The sequence below is a fragment of the Anser anser genome, assembly GCF_964211835.1.
Source record: "Anser anser genome assembly, chromosome: 5".
NCBI classification, from domain to species: Eukaryota; Metazoa; Chordata; class Aves; order Anseriformes; family Anatidae; genus Anser; species Anser anser.
The window spans coordinates 32,604,459-32,622,017 of record NC_139725.1 but is presented as its reverse complement, the minus strand read 5'-3'; the positions used below and the strand labels follow the sequence as shown (position 1 = coordinate 32,622,017).

The following is a 17,559-nucleotide window of genomic DNA, read 5'->3' as shown; positions in this document are numbered from 1 at the left end:
TTGGGACATAGCTCAGTTTCCAAAGTTAAAAGTATTATGCAGTCATACGGAAGATAGTAAGAAATAAACATTACCACTAGTACTCCATTAGTAATGATGCCATCAGGATAGTCCAGACTGAAAAATAAAATGGAGAATGCAATGTTATCCATGGAACAACTCGGATAAACATTTGATTCTATCTGTTAATACATAGCTCATTTCATTCACCCACCCCACCCCACATCAGCTTTGACATTTAATGTTCATTCTCATTCACAAATTCTTTAAAGCTGTTAACAAGCAAAATTCTAGCGGACCATCCCATCCTTCTCTCACAATAGAATACGAAGCTGGGCTTTTACTGCTGTGGTTTTTCATCTTTGCTTTAGAAAAACACGTAATGAATACTGATGCAGAACATAAAGATTGAGGAGAATCTGTCCTGACTGTTTCAAGCATTATACAGTTTGACCCAAGTTTTTATCCTTGAAAAACTATTCGTCCAGTTTTCCACAGAAACATTAAGGTGGGAGACATTTTACTCACTTCTATAAAAAGACTTGCAATATGGACATGAAATTTTTACATATCACTATGTGAGAAGATGTGTTTCCACTTACCCATTTAAGGGCAGAAGTAGGTTCATATACTGCAGAAACCAATTTTTATAAATATTTTTCCCTCAAAGAATAAAACAAAGCACACACCACACAGGCAGTTCCTCATTAAAGATATCTTACAATTTAATATTTTATTAAATTGCCATATCTCATATAACTTATATTAGTCCTAAGGGAATACGCAAACACAGAAAATTATAAGGATTTAGCACCAGCTCCTCAATCTGACGCAGACAGCATGAGTCATTTATTCAGACTTTACAAACTACAGATTACACATCCTGTAGTCTCACAGTTACATAGTTGTGCATTTATTCTCAGCAGAAACTATGCAATAAGCTTCCTTTACAACCAGATTCATGACTTTATTAACAAATTAGATTATTTTTCATAAACTATTAGATACCAGCACAAACACATGACAAAAAATAGCTAAATGCAGCAAACACCACTCAAGAAAAACTATACAGTGGAAAGAAACAACAGTTAAGCACTGGAAAACATTACTTAAGAATTCTGTAGGATCGTCTCATACTGAAAGTATATTTTAAGAGTTCAAAGAACATCAGGCATAGAATTCACGCAGGTGTTTCTACCTGTTTGTAGGGAAATGGACTTAGTTACTACTCAAGATTTCTCTCAGACCCAAACTTTTGTACTTACTTAATTTGTAGTCAAACAGTTTTAACATTACATACATGTCATACAGTGTCACTAGCCTAAAATACTTCATTAAGTAATTTAAGGAAAGCAGAGAAAGAGCTTGACAGATATTAAGATTTCAGCCTGCATACCCAGGTAAAACGAAGGTGGAAAGATAGGAAAAGATGTCCCTAAACGGAGATAAGCATCCAGTAGAGTGTAGTGTTATTTCAGTTACTGTACCAGCGAAGTGTAAAGTTAGACTGATAATTAGGAAGTCCAAAAGCTTCTTCCACCCTTCAAAGAGGGTGGAAGAACATGTACTGTTGCACAGAGCAGCTTGGAAGACTCCTAAGAAGAGCAAGGATAGCACAGGCTTTAAGCACTAACAGACAAGATGTCCCGGGGGGGGGCAGTTGTGTGGACACAGCTGTAAAGCCAGCTGCTGTCAGCTGTTGGTTACTCCACGTTATGCTTTCAGCCTTTAGACCTTGAGTTTCAACGCTTCTGCTATTCAAAGCACAGGACACTTACTATCTGTTAATTTCCCTAACACACAGTCTGCTATCACACAGCCCTCATTACACATACTAACACTTCTGCTCTCCGCTCCATCACAGCTTGTGATTTGTGGCCTTTAGAATGCAGGTCTCAGTTCTATTAAGCAAACTAAGAGCACACTGTTGCCTGCAGCAGGGGAAGCCAAGAACAGATATATGGGTGCCTCCCCCACTGAACTTCTGTTGAACAGGTACCTAAGACTATGGTGGACTTTGTTACCCATGGGATCATTTCCCATCCTAAGCATCTGCAACACCTGCTCCAGATCACATCGTCTTTTCCTCCTTCAATCATACCTGGTTCATAATGAAACAGTCAACATTGTCAGGAAGTTACAGCCACATGGATTCTCAGATTACAGCTCCAATTTAGAATAGAAAACCATACTGTTTCACCTGAGAATCTGGATTTTTGGATAGCTACGTACAGTATTTTAGTTCTTTCATGGATACAGCTTCCCATTCTTTTAGTGGTTTCCACACACTATTGTCTACTTTTCTGATGACCTGAAAGATGGAGGACAGTATGATTTCAATAAAGAAAATTTTATTAGCCTCAAAGATTCTTTGGTGGTTGTATTTCTTGACTTAAAACTTCTGCTTTAAGTGCTCCTTGAGGACTTGTGACTTCCTGCCACAAATACAAATATGAACAGCACACTTAGCCCTTGGTGGATTGAGACTCAGCCCACTCAGAGTTTTCTCAGCAGTGCCCAAACCAAACTGCTGGCATGAGCTGCTGTTCCCCACACGCAGAGGGAGGAAATTTCTCGAAGCAACACAGCAGAACTACAGAAAGAAAAAAAGGTTTTTATTTTCTAAAAATCATGTGTTTGCCATATTGCAATAATTAACATTCAAGTTTTATACAACTTTTTGTACATCTATTTACATTTATTTGTGTTAAGTGGGCTTTGTTTTAAACACTTTCACATTTGGAAAAAATAAAAGAGAGGGGAAGAGCTGATGGGAAAGGTAAGAGTGGTCCTTCATTCTTCTAAGAACTGTTAGAGATGCACCTCCTCAACTCAGGATTTCTGAAAGATAGAAAGAGGCCAAAAAGAAAATCAGCCGACCCGGAAATACCCAGACCCCCTCAGACCTCTCCTTGGAAATTCAAAGTACCTTTTAGTTCATCAGAAGTCTCTTTGTGGCCACTTAATACCAGGCCTAAGTCTTCAGTAAAAGTCAGAGGGGAGGGGGATGTTGAGGGAGCGAAGCCACCTAGTCCAGCGGGACCCTGTCCCCGTAGCAATTCGTAAAGGCTCATGTTGTTGCTGGACCCTATCAGTTGAAACACAAAGGAGAAAGCCCACATTACCATTGATAATCACCACAAACTAACACAAAAAGCACTAAGAGATGAAAATCTGCAACCTGTGTACAACAACCTTACCTTTTCTGTCACTGCTGCTCAAGAGCAGCAGCTCTCACGCCAGCTGGGCTCGTGCTATGGGCCCATAAAACAGGTGTTTGCAATCCCTTGGCTCGGTTGCTGGTGAAAAGGCACTTGGAGGAAGGAGCATGCCTTCCTCTCTGTGTCGTTAGGATCAAACGTCTGGCTCAGTGCCTGCCACAGGTAGTGGCAGCAAAGAGGGGTGCATTTGCAGGTACTGCAGGCAGTGACGCAAGAGTCAGGCAAAACTAGAGAAGGTATTTATGACGCAGTTGTGGAAACCAAGTTACCAAAGAAGAAGTTTTCTTACATTTTAAGCCAAAGATAACTGGAATGAACGCCAGAACCAATTTCAGAAAGATCAATGATGTATCATGAGGGAATTTTTAAAATGATGTTTCGTAGAAGTAACCCAAAACACAATTTTTGCAGTGAGGTCAATAGGCAAACTAAAATAGGCAAGTGACAAAGCCATTCTTGTAGGTGCAATCCAGGAAACTTTCTTGGCCTGGGGTTACACCTCATGTATGATATTATTCATCTGAAGTGCTGGAAAGGAAGAATGGCCTAATACTGTAATTTTTGCAGCTGGTAACCTGTAGTCTGGAATGTAGATGTGGAAGGAACTACTTCAAATAAATAGTGTCAGATAATGTTCTGATGGTAATCATTTCCAAGATAAACTGACATATTTAAAAAAAAAAAAAAGGAAAAAAAAGCATATTGTCATTGTTCTCATCACAATATCAGATTTGTAGAAACTGTGCTGCGTGGTAAGCTATACTTCCTGTCATCGCTGTAGCTGGCTGTCCCCCTCTGAAAATTCTCTCTCATCTCTGTCAACACTTCTCCAGACCAGCAATGCTTTTGGGATAGCTTAGCTGTTTAAAGTGTCTGCAAAAATTATGGGAAGAGGCACTTGCACAGTCTTCTATTTGGTTCTCAGATCACTAAATAGCTGGTGATCTCTTTCTGAAGAGATCTTTTCCTCAGTACTTTCTTCCAAAGCTTCACTGTGTCCCCTCCATTGCTTAGGCTCAGCAGCCACCAGTTCCCCCTCAAGTTTCAACAGTTAAACCTTGATTTGGGGAACCCAGCCTCTTCAGTTTCCTTTCAGCAAGGAAGTCTCTTTTGTTATCTCTGACTGTACTACAGCATCTCAGCAGGAAAACAGTGACACTAACATACTTTAGTCTCTCCACAGAGTATGTCCACAATTGTTCCTGGATGCTGTTCCTTTTCCTGGTGTCAACTCTCAATCCGGGTGTCCTTCTCAATGGGAGAAATAGTCAGCTTTTGTTTCAAAGTTAATATCGTTTTTCCCAGGGCTCATTTTATCCCTCTCTGGACAACCAAGGATCTTAATTTGGCCACTGGGCTCTGTTCTCTTGCCAAAACCTGCTGAGCTTGTTCAATACAGGCGAGGTCAGTTTGGTCCATAGCTTTCTGATGACCCATCTCAGCTATTTCAGTATTTCAGACTTTTTCAGGGCTCCGTAGTTTAACAAAGGTGATGCAGTCCATGTTCTCTAAGTTTAGTCCACCAAACCTTTCCTTAAAGGTTTATTCCTGACATCACGTTTTGCTACATTGAGGGGAAAAAAAAAATCCCTCTCCAGGTCAAAATTAGTACATTAGTCCCTGAGGTACCACACTCCATGAATAAAGAAGTGAATCAGAAGTGTTCTTGTTGTAGCAAATGACTCATGATTTTGATCTGTTTTTAAAAATCTCTTCCTTGGGACTGCCAAGGGTCCTTCTTACTTGCAAAGGCCCCAACATCATCTTCCAACCAGTAGAATTCTCTACTTCCAACCAGCAGAATTCTCACTCAGGCAGAAACTGCAGAAACTGGTTCATCTCTGACTGTATCTATAAAACATGTCTCCAGGAAAATGCAACTGGCTGCAAGGTCCAAAATAATAGTTTCACACACAGCCAGCACTCACATGCTTCAAGAATTCCAGCCTCTGCCCCGTATACAAACCCACCCCTGCACAACACCCAAGCCAAAAACCTGCCCAGCCGTCCCTCATCAAAAGAACAGGATTAACAAGAGTATGATTCTATGTACCAACTTCACAAGCCATCCTCTAACTAGAAAGACCTTGGATAGACTGTGTGGGATACCTACTGCAGCTCCTTCCCCATTGCCATTATTGATTTCATGACACCAAGTTGCGATAGGCACCATTTGTCTTGCTGGTGCAGGGCCTTCTGACAGTTTGGGTACACAGTAAGCAACAAACAACCCACACTGGTGAGTTTCCATGAGCTGTAATAGGAGAATTTAGGACTTTTTTTTTTCTCTCTGATGGCTCTTTTCCTTGTGAAAAGAGACTTCTGCATTCATAACACTGAAATACTGCTCTTTCTCCAGCAATTCCTAATTTCTAGCAGGAATAAACACACTACTCAAATTCTTCACCAAAATATTACCATGACAAGCCTCCCAAGGTGACCCAAATACCTGATCAAGGTCTCAGCAATACCTCCCACCTCTAAGGTTGTTTTAGCAACACTTTCAGTCCAGTAGCATGGATCAAACTGGTAACAGAACTCCTTTCAAATAACTGCCCTCAGTCATAAAGCATATTATGGAGATAGACACGATCCTGCCTCAGACTCCCTCTTCAGGTGGTGTGACAAGCTCACAAATTTCCCCACAGTATCAATTAGCTGAAGCAAACATGTTCCCGAAACAGTTAAACACCTGAGCTCCACTGACAGCTTTCAAGCCGAGCAAGTGAAGCTAGTGCTGCTCCTCCAGTTTTCCTGGTTCCTCAGTCCTCAGCCTCCCACAGTGACCTTGCTCTTTTCTTTATGCAAAATATTTAGTTCCTCTCCTTGCTGGAACTGATAATCAAGTCTACCACATCTCCCTGTGTGTGGCCAGATGAGCTAAATATATCAAGTTACAGGAGAGCTTTTTTTTTTTTTTTTTTTTTTTTTTAAAACTCTGTGGATTTGAAAAGCAACTTCCCCTCAAAAGAGATGATATAAGATATTAAGACTTGGCATTCCTTCTTCTAAGGGTCAAAGATTCTTGAATAATGTAGATCTCCTTGTCTTTCTTCGTGTAGTAATCCAATGAGGAAAAGAGGACTGGAGAAAGTAGGTGCCCAGGAGGTATTAGTCACCCCAGAGGTAATAGCCAAACTGGGCAAAAATGGCTTTTTCAGATATTTAAAATCTAAAAATCTGTATTCTGTAATCCCAATTTACTAGACTCGAATGAAAATATCTAGATACTATGTTCAGAGAATGTAGGTTTGAGAAGCACTGTCACATATGAACCAACCTTCCCGACTTTTTACACTGAATACGAGAGTTTATATAGAATTTAGGACTTTACTCACGTGTTCTGCAATGTGAACTCCACCTCCAGTTCCTCACGTGCCTGAAAAGAGAGAAAAGGAAGAGGAAAGGTATATTACTTTTCTTCATAGCTTCCCTCACACCAGTTGCATATCATTTGTAAAATGTACATTTATAATAGCACTTGGGAAAATTCCCTGAACATAAGAATACTTTGCAGAAGAAATTGTGTTGCCAAATAAAGACATTTAAGATACTGAAAAAGCATTTGCTTTTGGTATTTTGGCATCTAAAGCTCATATGAGCATGTAGATGTATGATCTGATTATTCTAAAACACCAATTTATCAGATTTAGATTCCCACAAAAAGAATCAGCTGTGTTATTATTATGACAGTTCAAATTGGATGAGAATTCAGAACTTGTACCAAGAACCAACACACTGTGCCTGATATATTCTGGATGAAGGCACCAGGACAATTACTTCTAGCTGCTTAGAATTTGAGCATATAGATTTGTTCTTATGCAAAACAACTAGCATGGAGCATTGCTACAGGGATTTTAATTCTTCCTTATAATAGCAGGAAAACACAGTTCAAGTAGAGCTTTATTTTTTTTTTAATAATGAAACACTGTATGAGGATATGCTTAGGTGGAATGACAGAATTTGCTTTTGTTTTCACTGATTCCATTGCTCACCAGTGGATTCAGCTGAAACTTCACTCGAACAGTACGTCCTACGGTGAGTTTATCTATGTCAAAGAGAACTGTGCAGAGTTCATCATCCCTGGTGATTGTGTCTTCATCACAAACCTTTAGCTCCAGTACATTCTGTAAAAAGAGTTTAAGAATTTTATAACCTTTCTACATCATCTTTCAAAGAGCTCCAAAAGGCAGGAAAATCTGAAGACTAGGATTTCTTTTTCCTCTCCAGTTTCAGAAGAGGAAATTTAATAGCTTCTTACTGTTTCTGAAGAGTGGATGTTTACGTAACAAATAGCTGGAACAGAGTAATACCAAGGAGGATGTAAGTAACTGTAGTTGCTGTAGTTTTGCATTACCTATTTACTATCTGCAGATAATGAATAGTGAAAAACATTTGAAAAACATTTATTTTCATTACCTTGACTCGTCGGTCAATCTTATAGCAGAAAGCTTCGTTCCAGACTGGGTTTTTGCTGTTCCTGATGGTTCTGGTCCGAACCTTCTCAGTTGAAGCAGTAGGCAACCACAGCGTCACATAGCAATCTGAAAGGGTGACTGCATAACAAAAAGATGAGCAGAGTGACAATGCGCCTAGAAAAAGAATTACTGCAATGTCTAACTTTAACACTAATAAGTTTGAGATAACACAGTAGGGGATTTTTTTTTTTTCCTAAATTACATAGAGTAAGGAATAAATAATACAATGAGGCACTCACTGGAAAATAAATATCCTCACACATTTGTCATGCTCATTCCCATCTTTTCACTTCTAGTTAAACTTATTTTTCTCTTAAACATTACTTTTTATTTGAAATAGCACTGTACTCCACGTGTAGTACAGGCACACCTATCCATGCTGCATGTAACTCAATATTCATGATTGTCCAAATGACTTGGGCAGAGAGTAGGCTAATGTTGCCAAAACACAAGAATACTTAAGAGCGTATGCCCTCTCCCATATGCACTCACATCAGATGGCTCCTGTATAGCTCAGGCAACAGACCTCAGTCTTTGATCTGGGGTGGAAATAGACTTGTCTTCTAGCATGTCCTCCCCAAATGCTTGTTTAAATGAAGACAAATTTTATTTATGTATTTATTTTAGCCAAAAAGTGTTCCCCCCATTAAAACTGAAAAATTTGATTTCCTTGTCACAAACCAGAATGTGACAATTTCATATTAATATATCTGAGAATTTTTAGAAGCTTTGTCTTTCTCATTAAGTCTTCTCTCAGCAACACTATTAAGTTACTCTTTATCCTACTTCTTTCTACTACTCTATCTGCTGACTGGAAAATCTTGCCACCACTCCTGTCTGGGAAAGGAAACACCACCAGAGATGTTAGCTCCTTCCATATTCTGACCCCCTACATCTGGAGGGAGAATCACCACAGAGTGATTTACAGAAGCTTGTTATAGGCTCCAGTGGCCTTGGTCTCATACCTGTAACACAATTCATATTCTCCAAATTTCAAGTTAGCAATGTTTAACCAGTCATCTGATTCTCACAGGAATCTTGTGAGTCAGAAGAGGTCAAATAATTCACCCATAGTCAATCCCTGCATCATGCCCCAAACCTGTAGCAGTATCATTACATCATATTAAGTACAATTTTCTTCATATATTTCCTCTTTATCTTTTAGTAACAGCTACAGAATTAGGTTATTCTAGCAGATGTATTTTTCTCAAGCTGTGCCCTTATCACGCAATTAACCCATACTACTGCAGTCAGGAAAACCTTGGTAACAACCGTGGGAAGGACAGCGTTTCCAGGTGGTGCCCTTAGCCAGTTGTGATCAGAAAAGCAAAACCAAAGACCTTCATCAGAGGCACAACTGTAGGCAGATGAAAATTTAAATAGTTTTTGGTGATTAATACTAAAGCTTCTATTTTCAAAGAGCTTGACACACGATTAATTACTTCACAGTGGCAATGTAAGGATTAAGCAAGTGCCTTCAGAAAACTTGAATAACTTGCCCAGGATCCCATAATGCATCAGCATCCAGTCCAAAACAGACTAATTTCCAGGCCTATATCTAAATCTATTAAAATTGTCTTACACTGCAACACTAGTAGGGATAAATATTTTTAAAGCATGCTTATTTTTCACTAGTAAAATAAATAGTGATGGAAGACTCAAAAACCAAGCAGAAAGATTCACTTCAGTAAATTAAGCACAAATACTTAAATAATAAGAACATATGAAAAAAACACTGAAATAGGAAACACCGAGGTTTAATTAGAAAATCAGTAAAGCTAAAGCAGAAGAAAAATATTAGCTCAGCATTGTAACAAAAAGCCTACTGTTACCATTATAAAGAGGTAGAAAAGGGGTATTCTCCTACACTTAAAAATTCTGAGGCTTTGAAGAAAGCTAGCTGAAATGTTGAATTCTCAAACTTTTTTTTTTTTGATGCCTCAGAACAGGTAAAGCCCATCTGCCATATCCTTCCCACTATAGACAAAAAGACACAACACTTACTTTTCCCCACAATAATCTGAGTTTGCTCAGAAAACAAGTTTTTGGCTGAGAAAATACTCTTGCTTCAGAGTTTTCAAATCTCTCTGCCAAATACACTTTAAACAAACCTGTGAAAAGCCAAACCCAAGTTCTGAATTTGGTGCATTTTAAGGGAATAAGGACACTACATGTATCCATTCTCAGGACCTGAACACAAAGAAGTAAGGCATTATGTCGTGACAGACAAACTAGTAGCCTTCATGAAGAAAGACCAACTATTCACGGTGGTAAGGAGCAATTGTGAGTAATTTGTTCCTGAGAAGGACAACCACAATGAACTGAAGCATAAGCAGGTAACCTGCTGGAGTAGACAAATGCACACACAATTGTGAATGCAGGGTTGCAGATGCAATTGCAGTGACTACCCGGTCGAATCACATACTTGGTTGATGCAAATCACCACTTAGACATTTGAACATCTGTGGTTTTTTGTTGTAGTTGTGAAATAAAAAGGCAGCGCATACAACTATAAGCCTACAACTAAGTGCATATCTTTGAAAAATTTAAAATGTATCTTTAATCTCTAAGAAACCCAGAACTTTACATCTTATAAATCTCTATAACTGTGTCTAATGAATCAAATCCTATTTTCAAATTACATGGCAAAAATTACCAAAAAGAAGTTTGATAATCCCTAATTTCTAGATTAACAAGCATCAAGATATAAGCAGTGAATAGAGAATTCAGTAAATTGTAGTGAAGTTTTCATAGCTGGAAAATGTAAGGTACCTGATAAATAAGTTCAGTAGTATTACACTGTGGAAAGCGCAGGCTTAAGTAACAAAGAATACAACAAGTGAGTGAAACAGATTTGTTCTCTGATAGTAATCATTCATTCAGAAATAATTGTTGCACAACTTCCAACAATATTAACCCTATCAGCAACCACCAAATCCAACTTCTGACAACTTTTCCCCCTATTATTGACCCATCACACCACTTAACGTCTCAAAATACATATATAGTACATTAACTGAAATTTACAGTTGGTTTCCTAAGAAACTATGACACACTGCATGACATTTTGTATGTACCATAAGACAATTTTTAGCTATGCTCAGCAAGATTTTGGAGAAAATATTGTGGACTATTCCTCTTTGATTTACTTCTTTCCAGTCTATTCTTGTGGTCTTCAGATTTGGGACTTTTTCTACTTTCTTCATCTTTGTCTTTTTCCTTCATGTCTTTCCAACCTCTTTTACATGAAGCTTCACCATGAAAGTGACCCTCAGTGGCATACGCGCATGTTGAGAGGCACCTGAACAAGTCCCAGTGCACTCTGGAAAGCAACCCACATCGATGGAAATGAAGTGCGAGCAAACTCGTCAGTGAATTGTAATGTTTTAAAAATTCAGAATTGAACCAGTCCCTCCACTGGGTTAAGTGCAATGTCTAGACAGTAAGCACTGTTCTCTCCACCTACTCCAAGTCCCATTCTCCCACATAGGATTTTCTTTTTAAGTTTGCTGCCACACTCTGGTCAACAAGCTGATACCCACTAAAGTATGCTGACACAGAGAAGAGGAATCGTTACAGGACTTCCACAATGGGATATTATCAGACTCCATAGACTTCTTTGCTGAATACATTTTTTTTGTCTTGGGGTAGTTACTCTATTAACTTTTGTCCTGTGATCACACTATGACATTTTTCTCTTGCAGTCTTTATTCTAGACATCTTTTTCTTGTTTCCTTTCACAAACCTCACTTTAACTCCTTTAAAACTTTCACAGTAGCACTCTATTTTTATTTACTTATTTTTAAATTGTTCAGCCCTCTAATTAAACACATTCTCAGACTGAATTTTATCTTTTTTTTTTTAAACAAAATCTGCAGAACATCCATATGGTTATACTTCCATTGTTTTCATAGACTTTCCTGCTACTTATGATTTTACATTTGCATCATCAATCCTCTCCTTCCTTCTGAACAGGAATTCTGTTGGAAATACTCAGCTTTCTCACCCAAAAGTAAAAGAACTTCCATAATGTAAAGAACAGCCCTCTGATAATCCTGATGCCACAAGGATAGGAAATAAGTTTCATATAACTTGGTATGAAGGCATGAAATCAAATGCATCACCTTGCTCAAGTTAGCCTCTTTGCACTTAAGAGCAGAAAGCAATGCTGCAGTATCACAGTAAACCTAACTCTTGAAAGCTTACAGCAACACATGTCAGTATTCCCACACAATTTAAGGACCATAATGATGACCAAATATTTACTTTACTTTAAGAAACTGTAAGAAATATTTGACAATTGCAGAAGTACTCACGCAAGTCTGCCTTCCGTACATTCCTCACTCTTAGTATTTTTACAGTCAGCAAGTTGAAAGGAGATACTGGTCTCTGCACAACAATTAAAAAAAAAAAAAGACAACATTGAGATGAGGATCGTAATCTATAATCAGAATAACGCATGCTGTAACCCTGAAGTTAGAAGTACCGGAGTAGTTGGAAAAACTAGATGAATTTTTGGCTCAGAACCTTCTTCAGGTCTGTTTAAGCACCAGCAGATTTCAGACCCATATGAGTTGAGAACAGCTGCTGAGTTTAGTTTGATAAGGATCAGTTCTTTCTAACACCACTCCTTAACCATCACAGTGAACACCCCTAAAGCGTACTTCTCAGCGTCCTCAGGTCCTACACATGCATGGCCTGCAATATAGTAGACTGCCTGTGAGACAAGTGTAGCTGTCAATAGCTTGTGCAGGTAGACCTAAGTGAGCAGCACAAGTTTCCGTACACAGTCTAAAAGACCAGAAATGGAGCTGACAGTCAGGAGATACTTCTCACAAAGGCTCTGATCTTCAGCCCTAATTCCCATCAGAAAGATACAAAACTCTTCCCAGAGATGATCCTGGGAATTAACTCATAACTCTACTGATTATCAGACACCTTAAGCTAAGAAATATTAATTTTATAATACCTCATAACTTTTTGTATTGTGGTTGACACGCTTGAGGGAAGGGATACCATCCAGAGAGACCTTGACAGGCTTGAGAGGCAGGCCTGTGGAACCTCATGAGATTCAAAAGGCCAAGTGCAAAGCCCTGCATCTGAGCCAGGGCAACCCTAAGCACAAATACAGGCTGGACAGAGGATGCATTGAGAGCAGCCCTGAAGAGAAGGACATGGGCGTGTTGGTTGATGAAACATGAGCCAGCAATGTGCACTTGCAGCCCAGAAAGCCAACCACATCCTAGGCCGCATCAAAAGAGGCAACAAGGACAATCAGAGGGCTGGAGCATCTCTCCTGCGAAGACAGGCTGAGGGAGCTGGGTTATTCAGCCTGGAGAAGAGAACACTGCAGAGACCTCATTGCAGCCTTCCAGTACCTAAAGGGGACCTACAGGAAAGCTGGGGAGGGACTCTTTGTCAGGGAGTGTAGTGATAGGACAAGGAGTAATGGTTTTAAACTAAAAGAGGGCAGATTTAAAATTTATATTAGATGTTAGGAAGAAATCCTTTACTCAGAGAGTAGTGAGTTCAGAGGGTGGTGAGTACAGAGAGACACTAGCACAGGTTGCCCAGAGAAGCTGTGGATGCCCCATCCCTGAAAGTGTTTAAGACCAGGATGACTGAGGCTTTGAACAACCTGCTCTAGTGGGAGGTGTCCCTGACCATGGCGAGGGGGGGGCTGGAACTAGATGATCTTTAAGGTCCCTTTCAGCCCAAACCATTCTGTAATTCTGTGTGCAATATTAATATGTCTTATTCCTCAGGCTATAATTAAACTTTCTCCCCTTTTCACTTTGGGGATAACTACTTAACGTGTTTCTCTCCCCTTCCATATTAACATCTCCTATGTTTCATTTGTACCATCTTTACTTTTAAAACCAGTGCATGTGTATATATATACGTATATATATATACAATCATTTCTCTTAACATTTTCTTTAAATTGGTATTTAGCTTTGAGTATACTGGTTCTATATTAGACCAGAAATGGATGTTTTGTGCCCCAGAAATGTGTGTAATCTCTCTATCTACACCAACTGGTAAGAAAATGTTAACTCTCCTCATAAATACTCTCATGCCTGTATTCATAGACTATTCATACTATGCCCTAATAAGGGAAATATAGTGTCCTGTCAGAACCACAATTTTATTACTTTTCATCTGAAATGCTGATATTATTCACAAGAGGCAAAAGTAAAAATGATTTTGCTGATGTTAACCAACCATCTCTTTCATACACACTGCACACTTTGACTGAACGTCTTTCCAGCTGCAGCACTAGTCTTATCCTGAAGAGTTTCACAACACTTGGACAAAATTAACCAAATGGAGCCATGACATGACATTAGACCCTAACACAACATGATGAACCAGATCCTTGTCCTCACCAATGAAGCCCTCAGCCTCTCTAAAATGCAGTTGAGATGGAAAACTGCCTCCAAGAAACAACCTGACTAACCCCTAGCGTATCCCTCTCCTACTTCCCTGAAGGTCCACAAGGGGCCTGAAGAGACAGAGCTGAAGGCCAGTGAGCCACTGGCAGAAGGGTCAGAGCAGTCACTGACACAGGCACATTCGTTCTACTTGATGAGACGACAGCCTGTCCAGACCCTACTGCAGGGCACAGTTTCATGGTGCAGTTTAGAAGAACCTGAAGTGTCAGCTATGCGATATTTCGGCAGACCGAAGGGCTATATGTTGCTTGTCAGGTAGGGTAGATAGTGGTATCTCACTACAGCCCTAAGTAACGTACTGAGATAGGATTTAAGATTGATGCTCCTGTGCTTAGCTTTCCCCATTAGGTGGGCATACCTACTTACATGGTTCCCTGCTCAGCTATTACAATTCCCATTCCAGTGCACCTAACTCTCCAAATACATTAAATCAGTCCTCAATGCCTCAGTCTGGGCTGTAGAAATTTAGAAGTCAAACCTTATAGCTCCTAAATTTAGGTGTGTGAATGCTTTGTTACATTTAGATCCCAGCAACTTCCTCAAAGTCACACAGAAAAAAAATATTGAGGAGCGTATCTTAAACTGGATCATCTGTTCTCAGGCAATGACTTCCAAATCATGAAATATCCGGGTTAGAAGGGACCCACAAGGATCATTGAGTCCAACTCCTGAATCTTTCCCTTTAAATCATTCCCTTTAATCTGATGATGACCGTATATCATCGGCTGGGTGAATTCTGAGGCCAGAAGCCTCCAAGGTCAGCTATTACACATACCTCAACTTTCGGCTTCTCTATTTATTTCGTCTGAGACCTGACTGTTACCTCATCAGCCGGAAACACAAGCCAGGCATTTTAATAATCACTGTTGAAGCTACTTAAATATATGAGATTACAAGAGCAGGACTTGGTCACAGTATCCTACGTCAGATAAAAGTTCAATTAAGTCCTGTGGCATGCTTGTGCAACCCTTACATATCTGTTCCTGGGGAAGTCAATGGAACTGTTCACAACCATGAGTGCTCAGCTATATGAATACGAGTAACCTAACTAGGCTCTAAAAGCATTATATTTTAGTAAAATTCCTTCTACATTTCTACAGAAGTGTAAAAGACCGATGTCTTTTACAGATTTTTTTTCCTTGGGGAGACTAGAGTGAAACACATACAACATTCCCAAGTTAAATCAAGTGAAAAGGCAATTATCAAAGTAAAACAGTGTGTCAGATATATTTGGAGCAGAGTACTCTTCCCTTAGCTTTCTCTTCAAAAAAGAAACTGAAATCTCATTACTAACTAAAAACTTGAAAGGCCAACAAAGAAAACACTCAGCCCTGTCAGAAAGACTGGTTCTGACCTCTTGCCTTGGTTCTGACCTCTGTCAGGTCTGTGGCACCTTTTAACTTCAAAGAGTTTTGGAGCCTCAAGGGTGGGCAGGATTTCATAGAATCATTTCATTATGTTACTATGTCTACCACCTCAGGCAAGGTCAGATGCATAAGAAACACTTTCCTTGTACTGTGTGTTTTGTATTTAGTCCACCCAATTTAAAATATCCTATTGCTGGGTCTTGTTAAAAATCAATGGAGCTCACTGGGGTTATCCCAGAATAAGAAGAAATGGAGCAACATTGAATCAAGGCCTGGCTTTTTCCAAACGCTACGTAAAAATTCTGTGGCTTCAGACTGCCATTTTCATGTGGTTTTCCTTCTCTTCCTGTTTGTGACTCCACAGCTCAAATCCCACACTAGAACAGATCCAAAACTCAGAAGAGAAACTGAGTTAAACATTTGCACAGTTCAACATGGTTTTTTGTCAAGAACATGTTAGCCTACATTATTCTGATATGATACAAAAAAAAAAAAAACACTTTTTGGTTACTCAAATTACTGTTTACATGTTTGTTTTGCTTCTCAATTTAGGGTCACTACCTACATTTTTCCACCAAATGTTTTATATTATCCTTTTAATTTAAATGGCCATTTAAGTTTTAATCACAGACATTCCATGGGTTGCCCTGAAATTGACTAGTAACAAAAGCTGTTTTCCTTACTGAGCTATGAAGTGACATAAAAACAACTTAGATATTCTATGTTTATATATTTGCCATTTCTACTATGTTTACATATTTACAAACTACTACCTACCAGGTGAAAAAAAAAGGCGGGGGGGGTGGGGGGTGGGCAGGGAAGTGTCAGACCCTTACTGATTTCTGCCTGGGAGCCCTGAAGAGTCAGGCTCTTTCTGAAAGAGACTTCTGAAAGATGTCAATTTCCTTCTTGAAAGACTCAGGGTGGTACTCTATATCATATTTACTATATTCAGTTTGGTTTAGCCATGCTAAATACTTTAAAGACAAAAGTGAACTATACAGGTCTCACACCTAGAGACTTATAAACAAAATTAAAAGCACTAGCGGAAAAAATTAAAAAAAAAAAAAAAGAAAAAAGATCCTGTAAACACAGGCTGAGTTTACAGGACTAAAAATAACAATTTATAGAATACTAGTATAGAGGGACTGGGATTCTATACACAGAAGCCTAAACATCATTTTAGAAGCTACGTCTTGAATAAACTCTGCCGACAAAGTCTTGTTTTGCCATAGCATTTCTCTTTGACTGAACATAGAAGGCATCAAGTGGCTCTCAGGCAAGATCAGGCATCAGATACTATGGATAACAGCAAACATTCATGAGACAAAGACCAAAATTATCATTTGGGAGAGCCTCCATAACACCACAAATTTCCACTAGAATCACATGCAACCAAAGCTCAAAACAAACCCATCTGGTAAACCACCACATCACTGAAGCAGGGCAAGAGCATCAAGCCCACAGCAAGTTTCTGAAGACAATCCTGTTCTGATGCCACTGCCCCCATTTGCTGACTCCTAACATCTTATCTGACATATTTTCCTCTATGCTAATATGTCTTAACATGAACATCTGCTAACTGCCCAAGAAGTTTTTATTTGCCTGCACGAAGTACTCATCCTCAGTTCAATCTCTAAAAAACACCCTGTTACTCTTCCCTCTCACCTCCCACTACCAGGCTAATGAGACCAGAGATACAAAACATGACATTTACTGCAGTTTTACATGTTCCGAGACTGTGTTTTCCATCACTGTATCGCCCAGTGAATGTTAAGTTCTATAACAGGTCATTACAATGCAAAGAAAAACTACAAGAAACACTGGAGCACTAAGAGCAATTGAAAGACCCACTCAAACACAGCCTTCTTATGAAGGAATAACGTACAAGGCAAGTGGGCATTTCATCCCAGGAAATCAATATACAAAAGAGGGCAGGAATTCAAGAATGAAAACATGTGAAGTACAAACCTGCCCAGATATAGCACAACAGTATCATAAGCATCTGAAAAGCAAGGCAATATTTCACCTACAGAGC

At 39.3% G+C, this 17,559-nt stretch overlaps 1 protein-coding gene across 1 annotated transcript in view; it reads right to left on the bottom strand.

The window, feature by feature from the left end:
- The window catches only part of LOC310900116 (cytosolic phospholipase A2 epsilon-like), a 32,624-nt gene that overhangs the window by 14,288 nt on the left and 777 nt on the right, over positions 1-17,559 (bottom strand). The window contains exons 3-7 of the mRNA XM_083837559.1: positions 12,016-12,088; positions 7,641-7,777; positions 7,217-7,348; positions 6,560-6,600; positions 75-117 (exon numbers count right to left, since the gene is read on the bottom strand). Of these exons, the coding sequence (XP_083693685.1) occupies positions 75-117; positions 6,560-6,600; positions 7,217-7,348; positions 7,641-7,777; positions 12,016-12,088 (426 nt within the window). The remainder of the gene's footprint in view (positions 1-74; positions 118-6,559; positions 6,601-7,216; positions 7,349-7,640; positions 7,778-12,015; positions 12,089-17,559) is intronic.